Source organism: Salvelinus alpinus, chromosome 25, assembly GCF_045679555.1.
Source record: "Salvelinus alpinus chromosome 25, SLU_Salpinus.1, whole genome shotgun sequence".
Classification (NCBI taxonomy): Eukaryota; Metazoa; Chordata; class Actinopteri; order Salmoniformes; family Salmonidae; genus Salvelinus; species Salvelinus alpinus.
In genome coordinates, this window is record NC_092110.1 from 30,119,240 (window position 1) to 30,140,760 (window position 21,521).

Below are 21,521 nucleotides of genomic sequence, written 5' to 3' on the forward strand. Positions count from 1 at the left end.
CACACACACACACACACACACACACACACACACACACACACACACACACACACACACACACACACACACACACCACATGTGTTCCTAGTGTATTTCCTTAGCAGAGGAAATCTTTACCATCTGTGTGTGTGTTCCTAACCCCCTAGATCCCTCACAGGGATAGACCTCCTATTGTAGGGTGCTGCAGCTGCAGCCTATCTTACTACACATCCAATCAAATCACATTGTATTGGTCACATACACGTATTTAACAGATGTTATTGCGGGTCTAGCTCCGACAGTGCAGTAATATCTAACAAGTAACATCTAACAGTTTCACAACATATACCCAAAATACACGTAAATCTAAGTAAAGAATGGATTAAGAATATATATACATATATGTCAGAGTGGCATTGGACTAAGATACAGTGGCATAGTACAGAGTACAGTATATACATATGAGATGGGTGATGCAATATTTACACACAACTAAAGTGACAAAGATAGTATAGAGTACAGTTTACACATATGAGATGAGTAATGCAAGATAAGGAGACATTATTAAAGTGGCTAGTGTTTCATTTCCTTAAAGTGGCCAGTGATTCCTAATCTATGTCTATAGGCAGCAGCCTCTGATGTGCTGGAGATGGCTGTTTAACAGTCAGTGGTGTAGTATAGAATACAATACAGTATATACATATGAAATGGGTGATGCAACATGTAAACACAATTTAAAAGTGACTAAGATACCGTAGAATAGTGTGGAGTGCAGTTTATACATATGAGATGAGTAATACTAGACACGGAACATTATTAAAGTGGCTAGTGAGCCATTTCTAAAAGTGGCCAGTGATTCCTAATCTATGTCTAAAGGCAGCAGCCTCTGATGTGCTAGTGATGGCTGTTTAACAATCTGATGGCACTGAGATAGAAGCTGTTTTTCAGTCTCTCGGTCCCAGCTTTGATGCACCTGTACTGACCTCGCCTTCTGGATGATAGCGGGGTGAACAGGCTGTGGCTCGGGTGGTTGATGTCCTTGATGATCTTTTTGGTCTTCCTATGGAATTGCGTGCTGTAGGTGTCCAGGAGGGCGGGAAGTTTGCCCCCGGTAATACGTTGGGCAGACTGCACCACCCTCTGGTGAGCGTTGCGTTTGTGGGCGGTTCAGTTGCCGTACCAGGCGGTGATACAGCCTGACAGGATGCTCTCAATTGTGCATCTGTAAAATTTTGTGAGGGTTTTAGGTGTTAAGCCAAATTTCTTTAGCCTCCTGAGGTTGAAGAGGCACTGTTGCGCCTTCTTCACCACACTGTCTGTGAGGGTGGACCATTTTCGTTTGTCAGTGATGTGTATGCCGAGGAACTTGAAGCTTTCCACCTTCTCCGCTGCGGTCCCTTCGATGTGGATAGGGGAGTGCTCCCTCTGCTGTTATCTGAAGTCCATGATCATCTCCTTTGTTTTGTTGACGTTGAGTGAGAGCTTATTTTCCTGGTACCACACTCCCAGAGCCGTCGCCTCCTCCCTGTAGGCTGTCTCATCGTTGTTGGTAATCAAGCCAACTACTGTTGTTTCGTCTGCAAACTTGATGATTGAGTTGGAGGCATGCTTGGCTACGCAGTCATGGGTGAACAGGGAGTACAGGAGGGGGCTGAGCACACACCCTTGTGGGGTCCCAGTGTTGAGGATCAGCGAAGAGGAGGTGCTGTTATTTACCTTCACCACCTGGGGGCGACCCGTCAGGAAATCCAGGACCCAGTTGCACAAGGCGGGGTTCAGACGTAGGGCCTTGAGCTTGATGATTAGCTTGGAGGGTACTATGGTGTTGAATGTTGAGCTATAGTCAATGAACAGCATTCTTACATAGGTATGCCTCTTGTCCAGATGGGACAGGGCAGTGTGCAGTGTGGTGGCAATTGCATCGTCTGTGGATCTATTGGGGCGGTAAGCAAATTGAAGTGGGTCTAGGGTATTCTTCTATATTCCCAGTCTTCTTGCCCTGTTTAAATGCGGTGGTTCGCGCTTTCAGTTTTGCGCGAATATTCCCATCTATCCATGGTTTCTGGTTGGGGTAGGTTTTAATAGTCACAGTGGGTACAACATCTCCTATACACTTCCTGATTAACTCATTCACCGTATCAGTATATGTGTCAATATTTTTATCTGAAGCTGCTCTGAACATATCCAAGTACGCGTGATCTAAACAATCTTGAAGCATAGATTCCGATTGGCCAGACCAGCATTGAATGGTCCTCACCACGGGTGCTTCCTGTTTGTGTTTCTGCCTATAGGGGAGGAGCAAGATGGAATCGTGGTCCGATTTGCCGAATGGAGGGCGGGGGAGGGCCTTATATGCATTCTGGAAGGTAGTATAGCAACGGTCGAGGGTTGTAGCAGGGCGAGTACAGCTATCAATATGTTGATAGATTTTTGGGAGCCTTTTCCTCAAATTTGTTTGGTAATATCCCCAGCTACAATAAATGCAGCCTCAGGATATGTGGTTACCAGTTTGCATAAAGTCCAGTGAAGTTCTTTGAGGGCCGTCGTGGTATCCGCTTGGGGGGATATAGACCGCTTTGGCTATTATTGATGAAAATTCTCTCGGGAGATAGTACGGTCGGCATTTGATTGTGAGATATTCTAGTTCGGTTGAACAGAAGAACTTGAGTTCCTGTATGCTATCACAGTTACACCATAAGATGTTAATCATAAAACATATCCCTCCACCCTTCTGCTTCCCGGAGAGATGTTTGTTCCTGTCGGTGCGATGTACTGAGAACCCAACTGGCTTTACAGAGTCAGACAGTATATCTCAAGAGGGCCATGTTTCCGTGAAGCTGAGCATGTTACAATCCCTGGTGTCCCTCTGAAAAGCAACTCTCGCCTTGAGCTCATCAATTTTATTATCCAGGGATTGGACATTAGCAAGTAAAATACTCGGGAGCGGTGGGTGGTGTGCAGGCTTCCTAAATCGGACCAGAAGACTGCCTTGGGTACCTCTCCTCCGCCAGCGTTGTTTTGGGAGCAAACAAAGGATCCGCTCCAGGGAAGTCGTAATCCTGGTCGTAATGCTGGAAGTTCTGGTGAATTACCGCTGTTCTAATATCCAATAGTTCTTCCCGGCTGTATGTAATGACACAAAACAAACAATTCCTGAGCTAATAACGTAAATAATAGTACATAAACAAACAAAATACTGCAGAGTTGCTTAAGAGCTAGTCGCGACGCTGCCATCTCTGTCGGCGCCATCATGTATCTGCAGGTCAGGACTATTCAACTGCAGGTCAGGACTATTCAACTGCAGGTCAGGACTATTCCACTGCAGGTCAGGACTATTCCACTGCAGGTCAGGACTATTCAACTGCAGGTCAGGACTATTCAACTGCAGGTCAGGACTATTCAACTGCAGGTCAGGACTATTCAACTGCAGGTCAGCACTATTCCACTGCAGGTCAGGACTATTCAACTGCAGGCCTGGAGGGCTCACGTGCTACTGCTTATCGGAATCTGATAGTTCATTGGCTGATTCATGTTACTGATTGGCCAGTCAGTCTACTCACCTGGTGTACCTTGAAGATTAGAAGAGCTGAATATGTTATACTATCTTATAATATTTGGTCAAAATGTACTTCCATGGCTGATTACTAAAGAATGTTTCATCATGACCTCACTTCCTGTTTTCTATTTCCTGTCCCCAAAAGGAAGGGATTCCGTCCTACCTGGCAACATCACCTATTGTGTCCCAGGGGGCGGAGCTAATGGAAGCCCAGCTGGGGAAGGGCATGTCTCGCCTCTCTGACCCCACCTCCCTCTCGGTCCTGAGCTCCCAGCAGACCATAGGAGGAGGAGGAGGGATGATGATGAAGAAGATGAGGAAGAGGAGGAAGAAGGCGCGGGAGAGCGGAGGAGGGAGGCGGGAGGAGAGTGGGGAGCACTCAGAGGATGAGGACATGTTCACCATCGATATGAGCACTGATGAGGAGCAAGAGCACGATAACAACGCCAGCAGGTGATTACAGTACATATAGTCTTTACATCAACACTATTTTCACTCATGTACAATGCGTGTGTGTGTGTGTGTGTGTGTGTGTGTGTGTGTGTGTGTGTGTGTGTGTGTGTGTGTGTGTGTGTGTGTGTGTGTGTGTGTGTGTGTGTGTGACACACACGTCCCTGTGCTAGTTGGGTGCTGGCTGAGACTGGGTAAACAAGCCTGAAGTAACCAGTGTCTGTTGCACCCTCCTTATTCTCTCTCATTCATCTGATGTGTGTGTTGTTGTTGTTAATGTCTCTCTCTCTTTCTCTCCTCTCTCTCTCTCTCTCTCTCTCCTCTCTCTCTCTCTCTCTCTCTCTCTCTCTCTCTCTCTCTTTGTCTCCCTCTCTCTCTCTCTCTCTCTCTCTCTTTGTCTCCCTCTCTCTCTCTCTCTCTCTCTCTCCTCTCTCTCTCTCTCTCTCTCTCTCTTTGTCTCCCTCTCTCTCTCTCTCTCTCTCTCTCCTCTCTCTCTCTCTCTCTTTGTCTCCCTCTCTCTCTCAATTCAATTCAATTCAATTCAATGGGCTTTATTGGCATGGGAAACATGTGTTAACATTGCCAAAGCAAGTGAGGTAGGTAATATACAAAAGTCAAATAAACAATAAAAATGAACAGTAAACATTACACATACAGAAGTTTCAAAACAATAAAGACATTACAAATGTCATATTATATATATGCAGTGTTGTAACAATGTACAAATGGTTAAAGCACACAAGTTAAAATAAATAAACATAAATATGGGTTGTATTTACAGTGGTGTTTGTTCTTCACTGGTTGCCCTTTTCTTGTGGCAACAGGTCACAAATCTTGCTGCTGTGATGGCACACTGTGGAATTTCACCCAGTAGATATGGGAGTTTATCAAAATTGGATTTGTTTTCGAATTCTTTGTGGATCTGTGTAATCTGAGGGAAATATGTCTCTCTAATATGGTCATACATTGGGCAGGAGGTTAGGAAGTGCAGCTCAGTTTCCACCTCATTTTGTGGGCAGTGTGCACATAGCCTGTCTTCTCTTGAGAGCCATGTCTGCCTACGGCGGCCTTTCTCAATAGCAAGGCTATGCTCACTGAGTCTGTACATAGTCAAAGCTTTCCTTAAGTTTGGGTCAGTCACAGTGGTCAGGTATTCTGCCACTGTGTACTCTCTGTTTAGGGCCAAATAGCATTCTAGTTTGCTCTGTTTTTTTGTTAATTCTTTCCAATGTGTCAAGTAATTATCTTTTTGTTTTCTCATGATTTGGTTGGGTCTAATTGTGCTGTTGTCCTGGGGCTCTGTGGGGTGTGTTTGTGTTTGTGAACAGAGCCCTAGGACCAGCTTGCTTAGGGGACTCTTCTCCAGGTTCATCTCTCTGTAGGTGATGGCTTTGTTATGGAAGGTTTGGGAATCGCTTCCTTTTAGGTGGTTGTAGAATTTAACGGCTCTTTTCTGGATTTTGATAATTAGTGGGTATCGGCCTAATTCTGCTCTGCATGCATTATTTGGTGTTCTACGTTGTACACGGAGGATATTTTTGCAGAATTCTGCATGCAGAGTCTCAATTTGGTGTTTGTCCCATTTTGTGAAATCTTGGTTGGTGAGCGGACCCCAGACCTCACAACCATAAAGGGCAATGGGCTCTATGACTGATTCAAGTATTTTTAGCCAGATCCTAATTGGTATGTTGAAATTTATGTTCCTTTTGATGGCATAGAAGGCCCTTCTTGCCTTGTCTCTCAGATCGTTCACAGCTTTGTGGAAGTTACCTGTGGTGCTGATGTTTAGGCCGAGGTATGTATAGTTTTTTGTGTGCTCTAGGGCAACGGTGTCTAGATGGAATTTGTGGTCCTGGTGACTGGACCTTTTTTGGAACACCATTATTTTGGTCTTACTGAGATTTACTGTCAGGGCCCAGGTCTGACAGAATCTGTGCAGAAGATCTAGGTGCTGCTGTAGGCCCTCCTTGGTTGGTGACAGAAGCACCAGATCATCAGCAAACAGTAGACATTTGACTTCGGATTCTAGTAGGGTGAGACCGGGTGCTGCAGACTGTTCTAGTGCCCGCGCCAATTCGTTGATATATATGTTGAAGAGGGTGGGGCTTAAGCTGCATCCCTGTCTCACCCCACGACCCTGTGTGAAGAAATGTGTGTGTTTTTTGCCAATTTTAACCGCACACTTGTTGTTTGTGTACATGGATTTTATAATGTCGTATGTTTTACCCCCAACACCACTTTCCATCAATTTGTATAGCAGACCCTCATGCCAAATTGAGTCGAAGGCTTTTTTGAAATCAACAAAGCATGAGAAGACTTTGCCTTTGTTTTGGTTTGTTTGGTTGTCAATTAGGGTGTGTAGGGTGAATACATGGTCTGTTGTACGGTAATTTGGTAAAAAGCCAATTTGACATTTGCTCAGTACATCGTTTTCATTGAGGAAATGTACGAGTCTGCTGTTAATGATAATGCAGAGTATTTTCCCAAGGTTACTGTTGACGCATATTCCACGGTAGTTATTGGGGTCAAATTTGTCTCCACTTTTGTGGATTGGGGTGATCAGTCCTTGGTTCCAAATATTGGGGAAGATGCCAGAGCTAAGGACGATGTTAAAGAGTTTTAGTATAGCCAATTGGAATTTGTTGTCTGTATATTTGATCATTTCATTAAGGATACCATATATTCTCTCTCTCTCCTCCTCTCTCTCTCTCTCTCTCTCTCTCTTTGTCTCCCTCTCTCTCTCTCTCTTTGTCTCCCTCTCTCTCTTTGTCTCCCTCTCTATCTTTGTCTCTCTCTCTCTCTCTCTCTCTCTCTCTCTCTCTCTCTCTCTCTCTCTCTCTCTCTCTCTCTCTCTCTCTCTCTCTCTCTCTCTCTCTCTCTCTCTCTCTCTCTCTCTCTCTCTCTCTCTCTCTCTTTGTCTCCCTCTCTCTCTTTGTCTCCCTCTCTATCTTTGTCTCTCTCTCTCTCTCTCTCTCTCTCTCTCTCTCTCTCTCTCTCTCTCTCTCTCTCTCTCTCTCTCTCTCTCTCTCTCTCTCTCTCTCTCTCTCTCTCTCTCTCTCTCTCTCTTTGTCTCTCTCTCTCTCTCTCTCTCTCTCTCTCTCTCTCTCTCTCTCTCTCTCTCTCTATCTCTCTCTCTTTGTCTCCCTCTCTATCTGTGTCTCTCTCTCTATATGTATGTTTGTCTCTCTCTGTCTCAGGGCCTCTACTCCAGAGCTCTATGAAGAGCAGGGGCCTAAGGCCAGTGTGTTGAGCAGCACCTACACCCAGAACACAACATACACACGCCCTGACGCAGACTGGGCACACTCGCAGAGGTAGATACACATGACCCCACCCACACACACACATGCATGCACACACACACACATACACCCACAAGATCAAACAGAACAGAATAATTAACAGTTGTTGTACTCATGCAGGATCTTGTCAGATGCCTTTGTAGAATGAAAGAACTGCATATGGCTTACAGTTGTTCTCTCTGTATCTGTCTCTCTCTCCATCCCCATCTCTCTCTTCCTCTAGTCCTCTGATAGAACATACTCTGTCTATCCCTCCTAGCGGTGGTCTGTCCATCTCCTGTCCACAGCAGACTTCTCTCTTCCCTTCTCCTATCAGGTAAGTTATACTATTTTATTTTGTATTATTATTGTTTAAACTCTGCATCGTTGGGAAAGGATCGGAAGCAAGCATTTCACTGTAAAGTCTACACCAGTTGTATTCGGCGCATGTGATAAAAATCGAATCAAATTTTATTTTATTTATCTTACCATCCAATCTCACTTATTAGTATAGCTTCATTAAGGCTTAAAACTTATCCTTTCTTTATAGACCAACTACATTATAGTCTAAAACCATGCGAACCAGCAGAGACTTTGTACTGTATTGTTGATGTCCATGATTCAGTGTAGTACTGGCTCAACCAATCACATCTCTCTATGTGACTTGTTACCAAGCAGCCCAGGCGGCTCCAGCCCCTCCACTCCAAAGAGTGACTCAGAGCTGACCAATCAGAACAAAGACAACCCTGAGATGATGTGGGCCTGGGGAGAGCTGCCACAAGCTGCCAAGGTACAGAGAGAGGGAGGGAGGTGGGAAGGGACGGAGTGAGGGGTTGAAGGGTGGGAGGGAGGGAGCGATATAGGGAGGGAAGGAGGGATATAGGGAGAGAGGGATATAGGGAGGGGAGACAGATTCAGAGAGACAGAACAGGAAAGAAAGGACACAAAATGGGAGGCATTATGTCCACACATTGATCCAGAAATCAGGACTGATGTTTGCAGACTTTAATCTCTTTAATCATCTTCCATAAGAGCAGCTGAGGACACGCTAACCACACATCTCTCCTCTCTCTCTCTCTCTGTCTTCTCCTATCTACACCCTACCTCCCCTCCCTTGCTCTGTCCTGCTCTCTCTCTCTGTCTTCTCCTATCTACACCCTACCTCCCCTCCCTTGCTCTGTCCTGCTCTCTCTCTCTGTCTTCTCCTATCTACACCCTACCTCCCCTCCCTTGCTCTGTCCTGCTCTCTCTCTCTGTCTTCTCCTATCTACACCCTACCTCCCCTCCCTTGCTCTGTCCTGCTCTCTCTCTCTGTCTTCTCCTATCTACACCCTACCTCCCCTCCCTTGATCTGTCCTGCTCTCTCTCTCTGTCTTCTCCTATCTACACCCTACCTCCCCTCCCTTGCTCTGTCCTGCTCTCTCTCTCTGTCTTCTCCTATCTACACCCTACCTGCCCTCCCTTGCTCTGTCCTGCTCTCTCTCTTCTTTCTCCTCTCTCTCTTTCCCTCTCTCTCTCCTCCTCTAGCCCTCCTTCTTCCCTCCGTTCCAGATGCAAGATTCTTTGATGATGTCCCCTGTCACCATCCCTGTGTGTGACAGCACACACTTCAGAACCATCACTGGAGACGGTGGCCCCTCTGATCAGATCCAGTCCCAGAGCCAAAAAGACAGCGGCCCCCCATCCCTCACCCTGTACGTTCCCCAGCCCGAGGACAACATGGCTGGGGCCAGGTCTGGGGCCGGGTCTGGAGTCGGGTATGGGGCCGGGTCTTGGCCTGGAGGAGACATGGAGGCAGTATGGGCAGCCTGTAGAGAGGTGGAGGGACTGGTGGCCTCCAGGATGCTGTCAGAACTGGATGAGGGGGGCCATAGGGACAACACGGTCAGACACACAGACTCCCCATCTAAGAGGAAAGGTACGCAGCTTACAAGTCTGCTTCTGTAATGATCTGGTTTATTTCACATTCAGGGTTAGGGTGTCCTGTATGACTCAGTTGGTGGAGCATGGAGCTCAGTTGGTAGAGCGTGGAGCTTAGATAGTAGAGCGTGGAGCCAGGTGGTAGAGCGTGGAGCTCAGTTAGTAGAGCGTGGAGCTCAGGTGGTAGAGCATGGAGCTCAGTTGGTAGAGCGTGGAGCTTAGATGGTAGAGCGTGGAGCCAGGTGGTAGAGCGTGGAGCTCAGTTGGTAGAGCGTGGAGCTCAGTTGGTAGAGCGTGGAGCTTAGATGGTAGAGTGTGGAGCTCAGGTGGTAGAGCATGGAGCTCAGGTGGTAGAGCATGGAGCTCAGGTGGTAGAGGGTGGAGCTCAGTTGGTAGAGCGTGGAGCCAGGAGGTAGAGCATGGAGCACAGGTGGTAGAGCATGGCGCTCAGTTGGTAGAGAGTGGAGCTCAGTTGGTAGAGAGTGGAGCTCAGTTGGTAGAGCGTGGAGCTCAGTTGGTAGAGCATGGAGCTCAGTTGGTAGAGCATGGAGCTCAGTTGGTAGAGCGTGGAGCTCAGTTGGTAGAGCGTGGAGCTCAGGTGGTAGAGCATTGAGCTCAGTTGGTAGAGCATGGAGCTCAGTTGGTAGAGCATGGAGCTCAGTTGGTAGAGCATTGAGCTCAGTTGGTAGAGCATGGCATTTGCAACGCCAGGGTTGTGGGTTTGATTCCCCGGGCCACCCATGCGTAAAATGTATGCACACATGACTGACTGACTGTAAGTCGCTTTGGATAAAAGCGTCTGCTAAACGGCATATGTTATATGTTATTGTAATCAGTGTTCATGGACAGGCATGGTTGAGTAGCTGAACCATTATCTGGAAGGAGAGGACAGACAGAATATATATGTCAGTTTAGATGACAGAATTTTTATTCAAACTGTCACTCACGTCTGTAGATATGAATGCCTCAGCCATTAGTTTCACGTCTGTAGATATGAATGTCTCAGCCATTAGTTTCACGTCTGTAGATATGAATGTCTCAGCCATTAGTTTCACGTCTGTAGATATGAATGTCTCAGCCATTAGTTTCACGTCTGTAGATATGAATGTCTCAGCCATTAGTTTCACGTCTGTAGATATGAATGTCTCAGCCATTAGTTTCACGTCTGTAGATATGAATGTCTCAGCCATTAGTTTCACGTCTGTAGATATGAATGTCTCAGCCATTAGTTTCACGTCTGTAGATATGAATGTCTCAGCCATTAGTTTCACGTCTGTAGATATGAATGTCTCAGCCATTAGTTTCACGTCTGTAGATATGAATGTCTCAGCCATTAGTTTCACGTCTGTAGATATGAATGTCTCAGCCATTAGTTTCACGTCTGTAGATATGAATGTCTCAGCCATTAGTTTCACGTCTGTAGATATGAATGTCTCAGCCATTAGTTTCACGTCTGTAGATATGAATGTCTCAGCCATTAGTTTCACGTCTGTAGATATGAATGTCTCAGCCATTAGTTTCACGTCTGTAGATATGAATGTCTCAGCCATTAGTTTCACGTCTGTAGATATGAATGTCTCAGCCATTAGTTTCACGTCTGTAGATATGAATGTCTCAGCCATTAGTTTCACGTCTGTAGATATGAATGTCTCAGCCATTAGTTTCACGTCTGTAGATATGAATGTCTCAGCCATTAGTTTCACGTCTGTAGATATGAATGTCTCAGCCATTAGTTTCACGTCTGTAGATATGAATGTCTCAGCCATTAGTTTCACGTCTGTAGATATGAATGTCTCAGCCATTAGTTTCACGTCTGTAGATATGAATGTCTCAGCCATTAGTTTCACGTCTGTAGATATGAATGTCTCAGCCATTAGTTTCACGTCTGTAGATATGAATGCCTCAGCCATTAGTTTCACGTCTGTAGATATGAATGCCTCAGCCATTAGTTTCACGTCTGTAGATATGAATGCCTCAGCCATTAGTTTCACGTCTGTAGATATGAATGCCTCAGCCATTAGTTTCACGTCTGTAGATATGAATGTCTCAGCCATTAGTTTCACGTCTGTAGATATGAATGTCTCAGCCATTAGTTTCACGTCTGTAGATATGAATGTCTCAGCCATTAGTTTCACGTCTGTAGATATGAATGTCTCAGCCATTAGTTTCACGTCTGTAGATATGAATGTCTCAGCCATTAGTTTCACGTCTGTAGATATGAATGTCTCAGCCATTAGTTTCACGTCTGTAGATATGAATGTCTCAGCCATTAGTTTCACGTCTGTAGATATGAATGTCTCAGCCATTAGTTTCACGTCTGTAGATATGAATGTCTCAGCCATTAGTTTCACGTCTGTAGATATGAATGTCTCAGCCATTAGTTTCACGTCTGTAGATATGAATGTCTCAGCCATTAGTTTCACGTCTGTAGATATGAATGTCTCAGCCATTAGTTTCACGTCTGTAGATATGAATGTCTCAGCCATTAGTTTCACGTCTGTAGATATGAATGTCTCAGCCATTAGTTTCACGTCTGTAGATATGAATGTCTCAGCCATTAGTTTCACGTCTGTAGATATGAATGTCTCAGCCATTAGTTTCACGTCTGTAGATATGAATGTCTCAGCCATTAGTTTCACGTCTGTAGATATGAATGTCTCAGCCATTAGTTTCACGTCTGTAGATATGAATGTCTCAGCCATTAGTTTCACGTCTGTAGATATGAATGTCTCAGCCATTAGTTTCACGTCTGTAGATATGAATGTCTCAGCCATTAGTTTCACGTCTGTAGATATGAATGTCTCAGCCATTAGTTTCACGTCTGTAGATATGAATGTCTCAGCCATTAGTTTCACGTCTGTAGATATGAATGTCTCAGCCATTAGTTTCATGTCTGTAGATATGAATGCCTCAGCCATTAGTTTCACGTCTGTAGATATGAATGTCTCAGCCATTAGTTTCACGTCTGTAGATATGAATGTCTCAGCCATTAGTTTCACGTCTGTAGATATGAATGTCTCAGCCATTAGTTTCACGTCTGTAGATATGAATGCCTCAGCCATTAGTTTCATATCAACTTAATGAATGAAAGTAATGCCTTGTCAATCATTGTATCCATGGTAACGTGTGACGCTGTACCTGCAGACAAGAGGAGCCACCACCTGGGCTCTGATGGAATCTACCTGGATGACATCACTGAGCTGGAGCCAGATGTGGCCGCTCTCTACTTCCCCAAAAGGTAACACAACTGTAACTTACACACACACACTTACAGGCACACCTGTCACACACACATACAGTGCATTCGGAAAGTATTCAGACCCCTTCCCTTTTTCCACATTTTATTACGTTACAGCCTTATTCTAAAATATATATTTTTTAAATCCCTCATCAATCTACAGACAATTTTCCATAATGACAAAGTCAAAATGGGTTTTCAGACATTTTTGAACATTTATAAAAAATTCAAAACAGAAATATTCAGACCCTTTGCTATGAGACATGAAATTGAGTTCAGGTGCATTCTGCTTTCATTGATCATCCTTGAGATGTTTCTACAACTTGATTGGAGTCTACCTGTGGTAAATTCCATTGATTGGACATGATTTGGAAAGGCACCCACCTGTCTATATTAAGGTCCCACAGTTGACAGTGCATGTCAGAGCGAAAACCAAGCCATGATGTTGAAGAAATTGTAGAGCTCCAAGACATGATTGTGTCAAGGCACAGATCTGGGGAAGGGTACCAAAAAATTTCTGTCCTCCATCATTCTTAAATGGAAGAAGTTTGGAACCACCAGACTCTTCCTAGAGGTGGCCTCCCGGCCAAACTGAGCAATCGGGGGAGAAGGGCCTTGGTCAGGGAGGTGACCAAGAACCCGATGGTCTCTCTGACAGAGTTCCAGACTTCTTCTGTGGAGATGGGAGAACCTTCAAGAAGGACAACCATCTCTGCAACACTCCATCAATCAGGCCTTTATGGTAGAGTGGCCAGATGGAAGCCACTCCTCAGTAAAAGGCACATGACAGTCCACTTGGAGTTTGCCAAAAGGCACCTAAAGGACTCTCAGACCATGAGAAACAAGATGCTCTTGTCTGATGAAACCAAGATTGAACTTTTGACCTGAATGCCAAGTGTCACATCTAGAGGAAACCTGGCACGATCCCTACTGTGAAGCATGGTGGTGGCAGCATCATGTTGTGGGGATGTTTTTGAGCGGCAGGGACTGGGAGACTAGTCAGGATCGAGGGAAAGATGAATGGAGCAAAGTACAGAGAGATCCTTGATGAAAACCTGCTCCAGAGCGCTCAGGACCTCAGACTGGGGCGAAGGTTCACCTTCCAACAGGACAACAACCCTGAGCACACAGCCAAGACAACACAGGAGTGGCTTCGGGACAAGTCTCTGAATGTCCTTGAGTGGCCCAGCCAGAGCCCGGACTGGAACCCGATCGAACATCTCTGGAGAGACCTGAAAATAGCTGTGCAGCGACGCTCCCCATCCAACCTGACAGAGCTTGAGAGGATCTGCAGAGAAGAATGGGAGAAACTCCCCAAATACAGGTGAGCCAAGCTTGTAGCGTCATACCCAAGAAGACTCGAGGCTGTAATTTCTTTCAAAGGTGCTTCAACAAAGTACTGAGTAAAGGGTCTGAATACTTATGTAAATGTGATATTTCATTTATTTCATTTTTTAAATAAATTAGCAAACATTTCTGTTTTTGCTTCGTCATTATGGGGTATTAGAATAAGGCTGTAACATAACAAAATGTGGAAAAAGTCAGGGGGTCTAAGTACTTTCCGAATGCGCTTTACACACCTATTACACACACACATCAGAGGAGGCTGGTGGGAGGAGCTATAGGAGGGTGGGCTCATTGTAATGGCTGGAATTAAATAAATGGTATCAAGCACATCAAACATATGAACATCCTTTTACTCTATTGATTCCATTCCAGCCTTTCGATTGAGCCGGTTTTCCTATAGCTCCTCCCACCAGCCTCCAATGATACACATATACACGCTGTCACGCCCTGGCCATAGAGAGGCTTTTATTCTCTATTTTGGGTAGGCCAGGATGTGACTAGGGTGGGCATGGGCATTCTAGTTTCGTTATTTCTATGTTTTCTGTTTCTATGTTTTGGCCGGGTATGGTTCTCAATCAGGGACAGCTGTCTATCGTTGTCTCTGATTGGGAATCATACTTAGGCAGCCTTTTTCCCACCTGTGTTTTGTGGGTAGTTGTTTTCTGTTTAGTTTATGCACCTTACAGAACTGTTTCGGTTTCTTCACGTTGTTATTTTGTTCAAGTGTTTTGGTTAATAAAAGATCATGAACACTTACCACACTGCGCTTTGGTCCGATCCTCATTACGACGAGAGCCGTGACACACACACTCAACACACCCACACACACACATCAGTAACAAACACACACCTGTTACGCACACACATACACACACTCACCTATCCTGTCCTACGCACAGAGTTGTCCTACACTCCTGACCCTATGACCCTGTTCCTTAGTGACGGGGGTGGTTCGGTGAGAGGAGGCTTGGAAACGGGAGTGCGGAGTGCCAACCAATCCCCTCAGTCGGTGGGCAGCAGTGGGATGGACAGCGGCGTGGACAGCTACTCTGACCAGCTGGGAGACATGCCCAACATCGCCATCTCCCTTTGTGGAGGTCTCACTGACAACAGAGAGATCACAAGAGGTAGGGGCTGCATCTCAATACTGTTCAAATTGTAGCTACATCTATTTGCTGCTCAGATCTACTAATTGGTGTGAGATCAGATGGAAGGGAAACCCTCTCCTGTCTGTGTCTCTACAGAACAGTTATATTAACCCTCCTGTCTGTGTCTCTACAGAACAGTTATATTAACCCTCCTGTCTGTGTCTCTACAGAACAGTTATATTAACCCTCCTGTCTGTGTCTCTACAGAACAGTTATATTAACCCTCTCCTGTCTGTGTCTCTACAGAACAGTTATATTAACCCTCTCCTGTCTGTGTCTCTATAGAACACTTATATTAACCCTCTCCTGTCTGTGTCTCTACAGAACAGTTATATTAACCCTCCTGTCTGTGTCTCTACAGAACAGTTATATTAACTCTCTCCTGTCTGTGTCTCTACAGAACAGTTATATTAACACTCTCCTGTCTGTGTCTACAGAACAGTTATATTAACCCTCTCCTGTCTGTGTGTCTCTACAGAACAGTTATATTAACCCTCTCCTGTCTGTGTGTCTCTACAGAACAGTTTGAGGAGAGAGCCATCTCTTACCAGCAGTTCACTGAGAACCCCTCCATCATTGACGATCCCAACCTGGTGGTCAAGATAGGAACCAAGTATGTAAAATACCTCCAACTCTGCATCATAGCAGTGAAGATGGCAGGGATGTGATTTTTGTTGATTAATCAGGACACACTATCCTCCATTCATATATCTGACCTATTCCATAGACAAAATCCCGATTTTATATGTTGTCCTGACCACATCCCGGACAGGAAAGTATGTAATGTACAGAACACCCTTCGTGTGCTGTCAAATATAGTACTTCTGATAAGAAATGTAGAAACTGGAGATTCAACAATGATCATATGTCTGTGTTTTCTCCTCCAGGTACTATAACTGGACCACTGCAGCCCCTCTGATGCTGGCTATGCAGGTGTATCAGAAGCCCCTGCCAATGGTAAGACCTCCACAACATTAGCAACATTCCATTAGCATAGCATCTGGGCTACACGGCTGGTAGACGAGAATATATGCTGATCTCAAATATAGTGCACTGTACCTGAGTGGTTTTACCTGAGGTTTATCATATGTCACATTAATCGTATGGCAATGTAAAAAAAGCAGTCCAAATGTAACCCATGTACCTGCTAAATCTGGGGCCCAGTTCTGTGTCTGGCCTTGTTTTGTTTTTGTATGAATTCCTACATCCTCTGTCTCGTTTGAACTTCCTGCACACTGAAAAGCATTCTCCTTAACCACATCGTCCTCACACTCAAGTCTTTTCCCCCTTTGTTGTTCCATTTGTTCTCCCTCCATCTCACCTCCCATCCGGCCCCTATGTGTCTTCAGTACTCCTGTCTGAGTTGTGTGTCCACTGCCTTTGGCCTCTTCTCGTACTGTTTACCCAGTCTGTTCAGCTCCAGCCCTGTGGGTCCCTTCAGTTTCCTCTGTCTGTCTGTCTGTCTGTCTGTCTGTCTGTCTGTCTGTCTGTCTGTCTGTCTGTCTGTCTGTCTGTCTGTCTGTCTGTCTGTCTGTCTGTCTGTCTGTCTGTCTGTCTGTCTGTCTGTTCGGTATAGCATATCTGTCTGTCTGTACGTCTGTCTGTTGTGTACAGCATGTCTGAGTCTGTCTGTCTGTCTGTCAGTCCATCCCATCTGTCTGTTGGGTATAGTATGTCTGTCTGTCTGTCGGTCCACTGTCTGTCTGTTGTTGGGTATAGCATATCTATATGTCTGTCTCTCTGCCTGTTGGGTATAGCATATCTGTCTGTCTGTACGTCTGCCTGTTCGGTATAGCATATCTGCCTGTCTGCCTGTTGGGTATAGCATATCTGTCTGTCTGCCTGCTGGGTATAGCATATCTGTCTGTCTGTACATCTGTCTGTTGTGTACAGCATGTCTGAGTCTGTTTGTCTGTCAGTCCATCCCATCTGTCTGTTGGGTATAGTATGTCTGTCTGTCCATTGGTCCACTGACTGTCTGTCTGTTGTTGGGTATAGCATATCTATATGTCTGTCTGCCTGTTGGGTATAGCATATCTGTCTGTCTGCCTGTTGGGTATAGCAAATCTGTCTGTCTGCCTGTTGGGTATAGCATATCTGTCTGTTGGGTATAGCATATCTGTCTGTCTTTCTGTCTGCCTGTTGGGTATAGCATATCTGTCTGTCTGCCTGTTGGGTATAGCATATCTGTCTGTTGGGTATAGCATATCTGTCTGTTGGGTATAGCACATCTGTCTGTCTGTACGTTTGCCTGTTCGGTATACTATGTCTGTCTGTCTGCCTGTTTGGGTATAGCATATCTGTCTGTATGTCTGTCTGCCTGCCTGTTGGGTATAGCATATCTGTCTGTCTGCCTGTTGGGTATAGCATATCTGTCTGTCTATCTGTTGGGTATAGCATATCCGTCTGTCTGCCTGTTGGGTATAGCATATCTGTCTGTCTTTCTGTCTGCCTGTTGGGTATAGCATATCTGTCTGTCTGCCTGTTGGGTATAGCATATCTGTCTGTCTGTCTGTTGGGTATAGCATATCTGTCTGTCTGTCCATTGGGTATAGCATATCTGTCTGTCTGCCTGTTGGGTATAGCATATCTGTCTGTCCTTGTTGGGTATAGCATATCTGTCTGTTGGGTATAGCATATCTGTCTGTCTGTACGTCTGCCTGTTCGGTATAGCATATCTGTCTGTCTGTCTGTTGGGTATAGCATATCTGTCTGTCTGTCTGCCTGTTGGGTATAGCATATCTGTCTGTCTGTCTGTTGGGTATAGCATATCTGTCTGTCTGCCTGCTGGGTATAGCATATATGTCTGTCTGTCTGTCTGTCTGTTTGGTATAGCATATCTGTCTGTCTGCCTGTTGGGTATAGCATATCTGTCTGTCTGCCTGTTCGGTATAGCATATTTGTCTGTCTGTCTGTTGTTGGGTATAGCATATCTGTCTGTCTGTCTGTCTGCCTGTTGGGTATAGCATATCTGTCTGTCTGCCTGTTGGGTATAGCATATCTGTCTGTCTGTACGTCTGCCTGTTGTGTATAGCATATACGTCTGTCTGTCTGTCTGTCTGCCTGTTGGGTATAGCATATCTGTCTGTCTGCCTGTTGGGTATAGCATATTTGTCTGTCTGTACGTCTCTTTGTGTGTTTTTCCCCTCTCTCTCTCACTCTCTCTCTCTCTCCTATTTTTCTCTGTCTCTGTGTCTCCCTCCCTTTGTCGCTGCCTCGCTTCCTTAGATCGCCATCATCCAGTCATATGACACTAGCTTCACGTTTTTGCATTTGGGTTTTTGTATCTCTGTGTTTTTGCATTCCAGTGGTTTTGATGAGTTGTGGTTTTGGTCAGGAACTGTGTGCGTTTGTTCCAGGCCTCAGTGGAGAACATCATGAAGGAGAAGATGCCCAAGAAAGGAGGCCGCTGGTGGTTCTCATGGCGCAGCAGGAACAGCGACTCCAAATCGGTACACACCTCAAATACACACACCTCTGTAACACACACACCTCTGTAACACACACACCTCTGTAACACACACACCTCTGTAACACACACACCTCTGTAACACACACACCTCTGTAACACACACACCTCTGTAACACACACACCTCTGTAACACACACACCTCTGTAACACACACACCTCTGTAACACACACACCTCTGTAACACACACCTCCTGAACAAACTTCTATAACATAACTATAACTAGGAAACGTCTGCAGAAGTTACAGTATTGGAGGCCTAGTTGACGGGCGTGTTATATTTGTTAGAATGTCCTGGTTGTTGTATGAGTGTGTGACTGGTTGTTTTACCCCAGGACTCAGTGTCTGAGACAGGAGTTGGAGACGAGGGTGAGACCTCTCTCAGCATGGCTTCAGTCAACGGGTAACTACACTTCTCTAACACCGGAAAAGCTTATAATGTGCAATAGAATTTCATTATTTTGAATACACGTTTATATACTGTAGTTTACAGATCCTCATATACGTTATACAGAAAGGGTCGGTTTCATGAACCAATTCTCCTTTGAGTTTGTTTTTTTGTGCAGGACTAGGTTTAAAATTAGTCCGGGAAACCACCCCTGAAAATGTGTTCTACATGTTTTATATAGTGTTTATATTCTGGTTATGAAGTCATGTGTACTACATGTTTTATATAGTGTTTATATTCCGGTTATGAAGTCATGTGTACTACATGTTTTATATAGTGTTTATATTCTGGTTATGAAGTCATGTGTACTACATGTTTTATATAGTGTTTATATTCTGGTTATGAAGTCATGTGTACTACATGTTTTATATAGTGTTTATATTCTGATTATGAAGTCATGTGTACTACATGTTTTATATAGTGTTTATATTCCGGTTATGAAGTCATGTGTACTACATGTTTTATATAGTGTTTATATTCCGGTTATGAAGTCATGTGTACTACATGTTTTATATAGTGTTTATATTCTGGTTATGAAGTCATGTGTACTACATGTTTTATATAGTGTTTATATTCTGGTTATGAAGTCATGTGTACTACATGTTTTATATAGTGTTTATATTCTGGTTATGAAGTCATGTGTACTACATGTTTTATATAGTGTTTATATTCTGGTTATGAAGTCATGTGTACTACATGTTTTATATAGTGTTTATATTCTGGTTATGAAGTCATGTGTACTACATGTTTTATATAGTGTTTATATTCTGGTTATGAAGTCATGTGTACTACATGTTTTATATAGTGTTTATATTCTGGTTATGAAGTCATGTGTACTACATGTTTTATATAGTGTTTATATTCTGGTTATGAAGTCATGTGTACTACATGTTTTATATAGTGTTTATATTCCGGTTATGAAGTCATGTGTACTACATGTTTTATATAGTGTTTATATTCTGGTTATAAAGTCATGTGTACTACATGTTTTATATAGTGTTTATATTCTGGTTATGAAGTCATGTGTACTACATGTTTTATATAGTGTTTATATTCCGGTTATGAAGTCATGTGTACTACATGTTTTATATAGTGTTTATATTCCGGTTATAAAGTCATGTGTACTACATGTTTTATATAGTGTTTATATTCTGGTTATAAAGTAAAAAAAGTATTTATAGCTGAACTGTTGTCATGACAGAATGAAGGAGGAGTCTTCCTCCAGCGATGAGGACCACAAATTGTCCAATCAGGGCTCGGAATCCTGCAAGGCCGAGCCCCTTCTCACACCCGGTAGTGTGTGCTACAGGAAGACCCTCAGACTGACCCCAGAGCAGCTGGTGAGAAACAATACTTCTCACCTCTTTATCTGGCGACGTTGTGTTCAGAGTGTCTGGCTAATGTAGTCTTCAGTCCAGTCTGCAGTTGAACCACTCAGTAGCAGGGTTAGAGTTAGTCTATATGGGTAATGTAGTCTTTATGTCCTCAGGCCAGTCTGCAGTTGAACCACTCAGTAGCAGGGTTAAAGTTAGAGGGTGTATGGGTAATGTAGTCTTTGTGTCCTCAGGCCAGTCTGCAGTTGAAGGTGGGTCCTAATGAGGTGGTGTTCAGTGTGACCACTCAGTACCAGGGCACCTGCCGCTGCCAGGGCACCATCTACCTCTGGAGCTGGGACGACAAGATCATCATCTCAGACATTGACGGCACCATCACCAGGTGTGTGTGTGTGTGTGTGTGTGTGTACATGAGTTTTATTGGCAATTATGTGTGATCATGTTATATCTCTGTTAATGGTAGTCTAATGAGGTGTGTGTGTGTGTGTGTGTGTGTGTGTGTGTGTGTGTGTGTGTGTGTGTGTGTGTGTGTGTGTGTGTGTGTGTGTGTGTGTGTGTGTGTGTGTGTGTGTGTGTGTGTGTGTGTGTGTGTGTGTGTGTGTGTGTGTGTGTGTGTGCACGTGCGTGTGTCCTCTCTTTCAGGTCGGACACCCTGGGCCACATTCTTCCCACGCTGGGTAAAGACTGGACCCATCAGGGCATTGCCCGCCTCTACCACCGAGTCAGCCAGTGAGTTCCCACAAGTGTCATTCAATAACTATAGATGAGCATTACAGTAATGAAACCTAGGTCACATTTAGAATAGGGCTCAACGTAAGATCAATGAATCATATCAACTTTATTCATGGTGTTTCAATCTACAAGGTTTAGTACGTTGCACCCTCATGAAGGCAGCCCTGTCCCTGACGCTCATTAGTTAAACTACTGTCCCCTCCATCGCTCTTAGGAAACACTGAGACAGTAGAATAATTAAATGTCATTCTCTTGCTCTACTTATCCTTCTATCTTTCAATTCAATTCAAGGGGCTTTATTGGCATGGGAAACTTACGTTAACATTGCCAAAGCAAGTGAAGTAGATCATTTAAAAAAGTGAAGTAAACAATAAACAATAACAGTAAACATTACACAAAAGTTCCAAAAGAATAAAGACATTACAAATGTCATATTATTTCTATATACAGTGTTGTAACGATGTGCAAATAGTTAAAGTACAAAAGGGAAAATAAATAAGCATAAATATGGGTTGTATTTACAATGGTGTTTGTTCTTCACTGGTTGCCCTTTTCTTGTGACAACAGGTCACAAATCTTGCTGCTGTGATGGCACACTGTAGTATTTCACCCAGTAGAT

General features: G+C 44.3%; 1 protein-coding gene across 3 annotated transcripts in view; it reads left to right on the plus strand.

Annotated features, from left to right (window-relative positions):
• LOC139553780 (phosphatidate phosphatase LPIN1-like) overlaps positions 1-21,521 on the plus strand; it is a 45,410-nt gene that overhangs the window by 17,009 nt on the left and 6,880 nt on the right. For 2 of the 3 annotated variants that reach the window (XM_071366438.1, XM_071366440.1), the window contains exons 4-17: positions 3,681-3,988; positions 7,183-7,299; positions 7,511-7,603; positions 7,942-8,056; positions 8,794-9,184; positions 12,331-12,424; positions 14,711-14,898; positions 15,439-15,532; positions 15,807-15,876; positions 18,279-18,371; positions 18,724-18,791; positions 20,038-20,176; positions 20,404-20,552; positions 20,813-20,899. In XM_071366438.1, the coding sequence (XP_071222539.1) occupies positions 3,681-3,988; positions 7,183-7,299; positions 7,511-7,603; positions 7,942-8,056; positions 8,794-9,184; positions 12,331-12,424; positions 14,711-14,898; positions 15,439-15,532; positions 15,807-15,876; positions 18,279-18,371; positions 18,724-18,791; positions 20,038-20,176; positions 20,404-20,552; positions 20,813-20,899 (2,006 nt within the window). The remainder of the gene's footprint in view (positions 1-3,680; positions 3,989-7,182; positions 7,300-7,510; positions 7,604-7,941; positions 8,057-8,793; positions 9,185-12,330; positions 12,425-14,710; positions 14,899-15,438; positions 15,533-15,806; positions 15,877-18,278; positions 18,372-18,723; positions 18,792-20,037; positions 20,177-20,403; positions 20,553-20,812; positions 20,900-21,521) is intronic. The other variant, XM_071366441.1, reaches the window with a different exon arrangement.